The sequence below is a fragment of the Eucyclogobius newberryi genome, unplaced genomic scaffold (genome assembly GCF_026437365.1).
Source record: "Eucyclogobius newberryi isolate DKJ021-1_F unplaced genomic scaffold, fEucNew1.0.hap1 SCAF_11, whole genome shotgun sequence".
NCBI lineage: Eukaryota > Metazoa > Chordata > Actinopteri > Gobiiformes > Gobiidae > Eucyclogobius > Eucyclogobius newberryi.
Genome location: NW_027315735.1, coordinates 38,128,519 through 38,141,652, shown reverse-complemented (window position 1 = coordinate 38,141,652; position 13,134 = coordinate 38,128,519). Strand labels below are relative to the sequence as shown.

At 42.3% G+C, this 13,134-nt stretch overlaps 1 protein-coding gene across 1 annotated transcript in view; it reads left to right on the top strand.

Moving 5' to 3' along the window:
• LOC140347537 (regulator of G-protein signaling 9-binding protein) overlaps nucleotides 1-13,134 on the top strand; it is a 55,345-nt gene that overhangs the window by 2,150 nt on the left and 40,061 nt on the right. The window contains exon 2 of the mRNA XM_072434027.1: nucleotides 1,242-1,526. Coding sequence (XP_072290128.1) covers nucleotides 1,242-1,526 — 285 coding nt within the window. The remainder of the gene's footprint in view (nucleotides 1-1,241; nucleotides 1,527-13,134) is intronic.

The window sequence follows — 13,134 nt, the reverse complement described above, 5'->3', positions numbered from 1 at the left end:
ATGCACATGTACATACTTATGCACACGCTTATGCACATGCTTATGCACATGCTTATGCACACGCTTATGCACACGCTTATGCACATGCTTATGCACACGCTTATGCACACGCTTGCACACGCTTATGCACATGCTTATGCACATGTACATACTTATGCACACGCTTATGCACATGCTTATGCACATGCTTATGCACATGCTTATGCACATGTACATACTTATGCACACGCTTGCACACGCTTATGCACACGCTTATGCACATGCTTATGCACACGCTTATGCACACGCTTATGCACATGCTTATGCACACGCTTATGCACACGCTTATGCACATGCTTATGCACACGCTTATGTACATACTTATGCACACGCTTGCACACGCTTATGCACATGCTTATGCACATGTACATACTTATGCACATGCTTATGCACATGCTTATGCACATGCTTATGCACATGCTTATGCACATGTACATACTTATGCACACGCTTATGCACACGCTTATGCACACGCTTATGTACATACTTATGCACACGCTTATGCACATGCTTATGCACATGTACATACTTATGCACATGCTTATGCACATGCTTATGCACACGCTTATGCACACGCTTATGCACATGCTTATGCACATGTACATACTTATGCACACGCTTATGCACATGCTTATGCACATGCTTATGCACACGCTTATGCACACGCTTGCACACGCTTATGCACATGCTTATGCACATGCTTATGCACACGCTTATACACACGCTTATGCACATGTACATACTTATGCACATGCTTATGCACATGCTTATGCACATGCTTATGCACACGCTTATGCACATGCTTATGCACATGCTTATGCACATGCTTATGCACACGCTTATGCACATGCTTATGCACACGCTTATGCACATGCTTATGCACACGCTTATGCACATGTACATACTTATGCACATGCTTATGCACATGCTTATGCACATGCTTATGCACACGCTTATGCACATGCTTATGCACATGCTTATGCACATGCTTATGCACACGCTTATGCACATGCTTATGCACACGCTTATGCACATGCTTATGCACACGCTTATGTACATACTTATGCACACGCTTGCACACGCTTATGCACATGCTTATGCACATGTACATACTTATGCACATGCTTATGCACATGCTTATGCACATGCTTATGCACATGTCCATTAGGGGGCAGCACAAATCTGAACTCTCTTTGCTGCAGGTTTGGCTCGGCGTCTGATTCGTCTGCTCTCCACCTCTGACTCCACCCCTCTGCATGAACCTGCCCCCCATGATGACCCCACCCACTCCACTGACCCCGCCCCCTCCCTTAACCCCGCCCCCTCTGCTGATGGACAGACGAGCGAGCGACGGGTGAGCGAGCGGCTGTGGGTGAACTTCCTGTCTGCGATGGAGTGCTTTCTGTCTGACCTTCGGAGAGCGAGCAATTTGATTGGCCAGTTCCCTCTGACTCAGCGCTCGGATCGCCGCTCTCTGGTCAACAGCGGTAACTGCAGCATATGTTCCACTCTGTGTGTGTGTGTGTGTGTGTGTGTGTGCGTGTGTTGTGTGTGTGTGTGTGTGTGCCCGTGGTGTGTGTGTGTGTGTGTGTGTGTCTGTGTGTGTGTGTGTGTGCCCGTGGTGTTTGTGTGTGTGTGTCTGTGCGTGTGTGTGTGTGTGTGTGTGTGTGTCTCTGTGTGTGTGTGTGTGTGTGCCCGTGGTGTGTGTGTGTGTGTGTGTGCCCGTGGTGTGTGTGTGTGTGTGTGTGTGTCTGTGTGTGTGTGTGTGTGTGCGCGTGGTGTGTGTGTGTGTGTGTCTGTGTGTGTGTGTGTGTGTGCGCGTGGTGTGTGTGTGTGTCTGTGCGTGTGTGTGTGCCCGTGGTGTGTGTGTGTCTGTGTGTGTGTGTGTGTGTGTGCGCGTGGTGTGTGTGTGTGTCTGTGCGTGTGTGTGTGCCCGTGGTGTGTGTCTGTGTGTGTGTGTGTGTGTGTGTGTGCCCGTGGTGTGTGTGTGTGTGTGTCTGTGTGTGTGTGTGTGTGTGCGCGTGGTGTGTGTGTGTGTCTGTGCGTGTGTGTGTGCCCGTGGTGTGTGTCTGTGTGTGTGTGTGTGTGTCTCTGTGTGTGTGTGTATTTGTGTGTGTGCCCGTGGTGTGTGTGTGTGTGTGTGTGCGCATGGTGTGTGTGTCTGTGTGTGTGCCCGTGGTGTGTGTGTGTGTGTGCGCATGGTGTGTGTGTGTGTGTGTGTCTGTGTGTGTGTGTGTGTGTGTGCGCATGGTGTGTGTGTCTGTGTGTGTGCCCGTGGTGTGTGTGTGTGTGTGCGCATGGTGTGTGTGTGTGTGTGTGTGTGTGTGTCTGTGTGTGTGTGTGTGTGTGTGCGCATGGTGTGTGTGTCTGTGTGTGTGTCTGTGTGCGCGTGGTGTGTGTGTTTGTCTGTGCGTGTGTGTTTGTGTGTGTATGCGCGTGGTGTGCGTGTGTGTGTGTGCGTGTGTGTATGTGTGTGTGTGTGTCTGTGCGTGTGTGTGTGTGTGTGTCATAATGCAGACAATCTGCAGATATTCAGGACGTCCGGAGCAGGAGTGGAGCTCGCTAGCTCAGGTGTAGCATGGCTAGCTCAGGTGTAGCATGGCTAGCTCAGGTGTAGCATGGCTAGCTCAGGTGTAGCATGGCTAGCTCGCTCAGGTGTAGCATGGCTAGCTCAGGTGTAGCATGGCTAGCCCGTTTCTCTGGGCCGTCTCTTAGAACTGTTCTTGAAATAAATCTCCTTCTCTCCAGTTGAACCACAATGACCTCTGAACATTCACAATGACCTCTGAACATTCACAATGACCCTGTGAACATTCACAATGACCTCTGAACATTCACAATGACCCTCTGAACATTCACAATGACCTCTGAACATTCACAATGACCTCTGAACAATGACCTCTGAACATTCACAATGACCTCCGAACATTCACAATGACCTCTGAACATTCACAATGACCTCTGAACATTCACAATGACCTCTGAACATTCACACTGACCTCTGAACATTCACAATGACCTCTGAACATTCACAATGACCTCTGAACAATCACAATGACCTCTGAACATTCACAATGACCCTTTGAACATTCACAATGACCTCTGAACATTCACAATGACCTCTGAACATTCATAATGACCCTCACAATGACCTCTGAACATTCAAAATGACCCTCTGAACATTCACAATGACCTCTGAACATTCACAATGACCTCTGAACATTCACAATGACCTCTGAACATTCACAATGACCTCTGAACATTCACAATGACCCTCTGAACATTCACAATGACCCTCTGAACATTCACAATGACCCTCTGAACATTCACAATGACCCTCTGAACTTTCACAATGACCTCTGAACATTCACAATGACCTCTGAACATTCACAATGACCTCTGAATATTCATAATGACCCTCTGTACATTCACAATGACCCTCTGAACATTCACAATGACCTCTGAACATTCACAATGACTTCTGAACATTCACAATGACCTCTGAACTTTCACAATGACCTCTGAAGATTCACAATGACCACTGAACATTCACAATGACCTCTGAACATTCAAAATGACCTCTGAACATTCACAATGACCCTCTGAACATTCACAATGACCTCTGAACATTCACAATGACCTCTGAACATTCACAATGACCTCTGAACTTTCACAATGACCTCTGAACTTTCACAATGACCTCTGAACTTTCACAATAACCTCTGAACATTCACAATGACCTCTGAACATTCACAATGACCCTCTGAACATTCACAATGACCTCTGAACATTCACAATGACCTCTGAACATTCACAATGACCTCTGAACATTCACAATGACCTCTGAACATTCATAATGACCCTCTGAACATTCACAATGACCTCTGAACATTCACAATGACCTCTGAACATTCACAATGACCTCTGAACTTTCACAATGACCTCTGAACTTTCACAATAACCTCTGAACATTCACAATGACCTCTGAACATTCACAATGACCCTCTGAACATTCACAATGACCCTCTGAACATTCACAATGACCTCTGAACATTCACAATGACCTCTGAACATTCACAATGACCTCTGAACATTCACAATGACCTCTGAACATTCATAATGACCCTCTGTACATTCACAATGACCCTCTGAACATTCACAATGACCTCTGAACATTCACAATGACCTCTGAACATTCACAATGACCCTCTGAACATTCACAATGACCTCTGAACATTCACAATGACCTCTGAACTTTCACAATGACCTCTGAACATTCACAATGACCTCTGAACATTCACAATGACCTCTGAACATTCACAATGACCCTGTGAACATTCACAATGACCTCTGAACATTCACAATGACCCTCTGAACATTCACAATGACCTCTGAACATTCACAATGACCTCTGAACAATGACCTCTGAACATTCACAATGACCTCCGAACATTCACAATGACCTCTGAACATTCACAATGACCTCTGAACATTCACAATGACCTCTGAACATTCACACTGACCTCTGAACATTCACAATGACCCTCACAATGACCTCTGAACATTCACAATGACCTCTGAACAATCACAATGACCTCTGAACATTCACAATGACCCTTTGAACATTCACAATGACCTCTGAACATTCACAATGACCTCTGAACATTCACAATGACCCTCACAATGACCTCTGAACATTCACAATGACCCTCTGAACATTCACAATGACCTCTGAACATTCACAATGACCTCTGAACATTCACAATGACCTCTGAACATTCACAATGACCTCTGAACATTCACAATGACCCTCTGAACATTCACAATGACCCTCTGAACATTCACAATGACCCTCTGAACATTCACAATGACCCTCTGAACTTTCACAATGACCTCTGAACATTCACAATGACCTCTGAACATTCACAATGACCTCTGAATATTCATAATGACCCTCTGTACATTCACAATGACCCTCTGAACATTCACAATGACCTCTGAACATTCCCAATGACTTCTGAACATTCACAATGACCTCTGAACTTTCACAATGACCTCTGAAGATTCACAATGACCACTGAACATTCACAATGACCTCTGAACATTCAAAATGACCTCTGAACATTCACAATGACCCTCTGAACATTCACAATGACCTCTGAACATTCACAATGACCTCTGAACATTCACAATGACCTCTGAACTTTCACAATGACCTCTGAACTTTCACAATGACCTCTAAACTTTCACAATAACCTCTGAACATTCACAATGACCTCTGAACATTCACAATGACCCTCTGAACATTCACAATGACCTCTGAACATTCACAATGACCTCTGAACATTCACAATGACCCTCTGAACATTCACAATGACCTCTGAACATTCACAATGACCTCTGAACATTCACAATGACCTCTGAACATTCACAATGACCTCTGAACATTCATAATGACCCTCTGAACATTCACAATGACCTCTGAACATTCACAATGACCTCTGAACATTCACAATGACCCTCTGTACATTCACAATGACCTCTGAACATTCACAATGACCCTCTGAACATTCACAATGACCTCTGAACATTCACAATGACCTCTGAACATTCACAATGACCTCTGAACATTCACAATGACCTCTGAACATTCACAATGACCTCTGAACATTCATAATGACCCTCTGTACATTCACAATGACCCTCTGAACATTCACAATGACCTCTGAACATTCACAATGACCTCTGAACATTCACAATGACCCTCTGAACATTCACAATGACCTCTGAACATTCACAATGACCTCTGAACTTTCACAATGACCTCTGAACATTCACAATGACCTCTGAACATTCACAATGACCTCTGAACATTCACAATGACCCTCTGAACATTCACAATGACTTCTGAACATTCACAATGACCTCTGAACTTTCACAATGACCTCTGAAGATTCACAATGACCACTGAACATTCAAAATGACCTCTGAACATTCAAAATGACCTCTGAACATTCACAATGACCCTCTGAACATTCACAATGACCCTCTGAACATTCACAATGACCTCTGAACATTCACAATGACCTCTGAACTTTCACAATGACCTCTGAACTTTCACAATGACCTCTGAACTTTCACAATAACCTCTGAACATTCACAATGACCTCTGAACATTCACAATGACCCTCTGAACATTCACAATGACCTCTGAACATTCACAATGACCTCTGAACATTCACAATGACCCTCTGAACATTCACAATGACCTCTGAACATTCACAATGACCTCTGAACATTCACAATGACCTCTGAACATTCCTAATGACCTCTGAACATTCACAATGACCTCTGAACATTCACAATGACCTCTGAACATTCACAATGACCTCTGAACATTCATAATGACCCTCTGTACATTCACAATGACCCTCTGAACATTCACAATGACCTCTGAACATTCACAATGACCTCTGAACATTCACAATGACCTCTGAACATTCACAATGACCCTCTGAACATTCACAATGACCCTCTGAACATTCACAATGACCCTCTGAACTTTCACAATGACCTCTGAACATTCACAATGACCTCTGAACATTCACAATGACCTCTGAACATTCACAATGACCCTCTGAACTTTCACAATGACCTCTGAACATTCACAATGACCTCTGAACTTTCACAATGACCTCTGAACATTCACAATGACCTCTGAACATTCACAATGACCTCTGAACATTCATAATGACCCTCTGTACATTCACAATGACCCTCTGAACATTCACAATGACCTCTGAACATTCACAATGACCTCTGAACATTCACAATGACCCTCTGAACATTCACAATGACTTCTGAACATTCACAATGACCTCTGAAGATTCACAATGACCACTGAACATTCACAATGACCTCTGAACATTCAAAATGACCTCTGAACATTCACAATGACCCTCTGAACATTCACAATGACCTCTGAACATTCACAATGACCTCTGAACATTCACAATGACCTCTGAACTTTCACAATGACCTCTGAACTTTCACAATGACCTCTGAACTTTCACAATAACCTCTGAACATTCACAATGACCTCTGAACATTCACAATGACCCTCTGAACATTCACAATGACCTCTGAACATTCACAATGACCTCTGAACATTCACAATGACCCTCTGAACATTCACAATGACCTCTGAACATTCACAATGACCTCTGAACATTCACAATGACCTCTGAACATTCACAATGACCTCTGAACATTCACAATGACCTCTGAACATTCACAATGACCTCTGAACATTCATAATGACCCTCTGTACATTCACAATGACCCTCTGAACATTCACAATGACCTCTGAACATTCACAATGACCTCTGAACATTCACAATGACTTCTGAACATTCACAATGACCTCTGAACTTTCACAATGACCTCTGAAGATTCACAATGACCACTGAACATTCACAATGACCTCTGAACATTCAAAATGACCTCTGAACATTCACAATGACCCTCTGAACATTCACAATGACCTCTGAACATTCACAATGACCTTTGAACATTCACAATGACCTCTGAAGATTCACAATGACCACTGAACATTCACAATGACCTCTGAACATTCAAAATGACCTCTGAACATTCACAATGACCCTCTGAACATTCACAATGACCTCTGAACATTCACAATGACCTCTGAACATTCACAATGACCTCTGAACTTTCACAATGACCTCTGAACTTTCACAATGACCTCTGAACTTTCACAATAACCTCTGAACATTCACAATGACCTCTGAACATTCACAATGACCCTCTGAACATTCACAATGACCTCTGAACATTCACAATGACCTCTGAACATTCACAATGACCCTCTGAACATTCACAATGACCTCTGAACATTCACAATGACCTCTGAACATTCACAATGACCCTCTGAACATTCACAATGACTTCTGAACATTCACAATGACCTCTGAAGATTCACAATGACCACTGAACATTCACAATGACCTCTGAACATTCAAAATGACCTCTGAACATTCACAATGACCCTCTGAACATTCACAATGACCTCTGAACATTCACAATGACCTCTGAACATTCACAATGACCTCTGAACTTTCACAATGACCTCTGAACTTTCACAATGACCTCTGAACTTTCACAATAACCTCTGAACATTCACAATGACCTCTGAACATTCACAATGACCCTCTGAACATTCACAATGACCTCTGAACATTCACAATGACCTCTGAACATTCACAATGACCTCTGAACATTCACAATGACTTCTGAACATTCACAATGACCTCTGAACTTTCACAATGACCTCTGAAGATTCACAATGACCACTGAACATTCACAATGACCTCTGAACATTCAAAATGACCTCTGAACATTCACAATGACCCTCTGAACATTCACAATGACCTCTGAACATTCACAATGACCTTTGAACATTCACAATGACCTCTGAACTTTCACAATGACCTCTGAACTTTCACAATGACCTCTGAACTTTCACAATAACCTCTGAACATTCACAATGACCTCTGAACATTCACAATGACCCTCTGAACATTCACAATGACCTCTGAACATTCATAATGACCCTCTGTACATTCACAATGACCCTCTGAACATTCACAATGACCTCTGAACATTCACAATGACCTCTGAACATTCACAATGACCTCTGAACATTCACAATGACCTCTGAACATTCACAATGACCCTCTGAACATTCACAATGACCTCTGAACATTCACAATGACCTCTGAACTTTCACAATAACCTCTGAACATTCACAATGACCTCTGAACATTCACAATGACCCTCTGAACATTCACAATGACCTCTGAACATTCACAATGACCTCTGAACATTCACAATGACCCTCTGAACATTCACAATGACCTCTGAACATTCACAATGACCTCTGAACATTCACAATGACCCTCTGAACATTCACAATGACCTCTGAACTTTCACAATGACCTCTGAACTTTCACAATGACCTCTGAACTTTCACAATAACCTCTGAACATTCACAATGACCTCTGAACATTCACAATGACCCTCTGAACATTCACAATGACCTCTGAACATTCATAATGACCCTCTGTACATTCACAATGACCCTCTGAACATTCACAATGACCTCTGAACATTCACAATGACCTCTGAACATTCACAATGACCTCTGAACATTCACAATGACCTCTGAACATTCACAATGACCCTCTGAACATTCACAATGACCTCTGAACATTCACAATGACCTCTGAACTTTCACAATAACCTCTGAACATTCACAATGACCTCTGAACATTCACAATGACCCTCTGAACATTCACAATGACCTCTGAACATTCACAATGACCTCTGAACATTCACAATGACCCTCTGAACATTCACAATGACCTCTGAACATTCACAATGACCTCTGAACATTCACAATGACCTCTGAACATTCACAATGACCTCTGAACATTCACAATGACCTCTGAACTTTCACAATAACCTCTGAACATTCACAATGACCTCTGAACATTCACAATGACTCTCTGAACATTCACAATGACCTCTGAACATTCACAATGACCTCTGAACATTCACAATGACCTCTGAACATTCACAATGACCTCTGAACATTCAAAATGACCTCTGAACATTCACAATGACCCTCTGATCATTCACAATGACCTCTGAACATTCACAATGACCCTTTGAACATTCACAATGACCTCTGAACATTCACAATGACCTCTGAACATTCACAATGACCTCTGAACATTCACAATGACCTCTGAACATTCACAATGACCTCTGAACATACACAATGACCTCTGAACATTCATAATGACCCTCTGTACATTCACAATGACCTCTGAACATTCACAATGACCTCTGAACATTCACAATGACCTCTGAACATTCACAATGACCTCTGAACATTCACAATGACCTCTGAACATTCACAATGACCTCTGAACATTCACAATGACCTCTGAACATTCACAATGACCCTCTGAACATTCACAATGACCTCTGAACTTTCACAATGACCTCTGAACATTCACAATGACCTCTGAACATTCACATTGACCTCTGAACATTCACAATGACCTCTGAACATTGACCTCTGAACATTCACAATGACCTCTGAACATTGACCTCTGAACATTCACAATGACCCTCTGAACTTTCACAATGACCTCTGAACATTCACAATGACCTCTGAACATTCACAATGACCTCTGAACATTCACAATGACCTCTGAACATTCACAATGACCCTCTGAACATTCACAATGACCTCTGAACATTCACAATGACTTCTGAACATTCACAATGACCCTCTGAACTTTCACAATGACCTCTGAACATTCACAATGACCTCTGAACATTCACACTGACCTCTGAACATTCACAATGACCTCTGAACATTCACAATGACCTCTGAACATTCACAATGACCTCTGAATATTAATAATGACCCTCTGAACATTCACAATGACCTCTGAACATTCACAATGACCTCTGAACATTCACAATGACCCTCTGAACATTCACAATGACCTCTGAACATTAGCAATGACCTCTGAACTTTCACAATGACCTCTGAACATTCACAATGACCACTGAACATTCACAATGACCTCTGAACATTCACAATGACCTCTGAACATTCACAATGACCCTCTGAACATTCACAATGACCTCTGAACATTCACAATGACCTCTGAACATTCACAAAGACCTCTGAACATTCACAATGACCTCTGAACATTCACAATGACCTCTGAACATTCACAATGACCTCTGAACATTCACACTGACCTCTGAAAATTCACAATGACCTCTGAACATTCACAATGACCTCTGAACATTCACAATGACCTCTGAACATTCACAATGACCCTTTGAACATTCACAATGACCTCTGAACATTCACAATGACCTCTAAACATTCACAATGACCTCTGAACATTCACAATGACCTCTGAACATTCACAATGACCCTCTGAACATTCACAATGACCTCTGAACAATGACCTCTGAACATTCACAATGACCTCTGAACATTCACAATGACCCTCTGAACATTCACAATGACCCTCTGAACATTCACAATGACCCTCTGACCTCTGAACATTCACAATGACCTCTGAACATTCACAATGACCCTCTGAACATTCACAATGACCTCTGAACATTCACAATGACCTCTGAACATTCACAATGACCTCTTAACATTCACAATGACCTGGGAACATTCACAATGACCTCTGAACATTCACAATGACCTCTGAACATTCACAATGACCTCTGAACATTCACAATGACCTCTGAACATTCACACTGACCTCTGAACATTCACAATGACCTCTGAACATTCACAATGACCTCTGAACATTCACAATGACCTCTGAATATTAATAATGACCCTCTGAACATTCACAATGACCTCTGAACATTCACAATGACCTCTGAACATTCACAATGACCCTCTGAACATTCACAATGACCTCTGAACATTCACAATGACCTCTGAACTTTCACAATGACCTCTGAACATTCACAATGACCACTGAACATTCACAATGACCTCTGAACATTCACAATGACCTCTGAATATTCACAATGACCTCTGAACATTCACAATGACCTCTGAACATTCACAATGACCCTCTGAACATTCACAATGACCCTCTGAACATTCACAATGACCCTCTGAACATTCACAATGACCCTCTGAACTTTCACAATGACCTCTGAACATTCACAATGACCTCTGAACATTCACAATGACCTCTGAACATTCACAATGACCCTTTGAACTTTCACAATGACCTCTGAACATTCACAATGACCTCTGAACTTTCACAATGACCTCTGAACATTCACAATGACCTCTGAACATTCACAATGACCTCTGAACATTCATAATGACCCTCTGTACATTCACAATGACCCTCTGAACATTCACAATGACCTCTGAACATTCACAATGACCTCTGAACATTCACAATGACCCTCTGAACATTCACAATGACTTCTGAACATTCACAATGACCTCTGAAGATTCACAATGACCACTGAACATTCACAATGACCTCTGAACATTCAAAATGACCTCTGAACATTCACAATGACCCTCTGAACATTCACAATGACCTCTGAACATTCACAATGACCTCTGAACATTCACAATGACCTCTGAACTTTCACAATGACCTCTGAACTTTCACAATGACCTCTGAACTTTCACAATAACCTCTGAACATTCACAATGACCTCTGAACATTCACAATGACCCTCTGAACATTCACAATGACCTCTGAACATTCACAATGACCTCTGAACATTCACAATGACCCTCTGAACATTCACAATGACCTCTGAACATTCACAATGACCTCTGAACATTCACAATGACCTCTGAACATTCACAATGACCTCTGAACATTCACAATGACCTCTGAACATTCATAATGACCCTCTGTACATTCACAATGACCCTCTGAACATTCACAATGACCTCTGAACATTCACAATGACCTCTGAACATTCACAATGACTTCTGAACATTCACAATGACCTCTGAACTTTCACAATGACCTCTGAAGATTCACAATGACCACTGAACATTCACAATGACCTCTGAACATTCACAATGACCTCTGAACATTCACAATGACCCTCTGAACATTCACAATGACCCTCTGAACATTCACAATGACCCTCTGAACATTCACAATGACCCTCTGAACTTTCACAATGACCTCTGAACATTCACAATGACCTCTGAACATTCACAATGACCTCTGAACATTCACAATGACCCTCTGAACTTTCACAATGACCTCTGAACATTCACAATGACCTCTGAACTTTCACAATGACCTCTGAACATTCACAATGACCTCTGAACATTCACAATGACCTCTGAACATTCATAATGACCCTCTGTACATTCACAATGACCCTCTGAACATTCACAATGACCTCTGAACATTCACAATGACCTCTGAACATTCACAATGACCCTCTGAACATTCACAATGACTT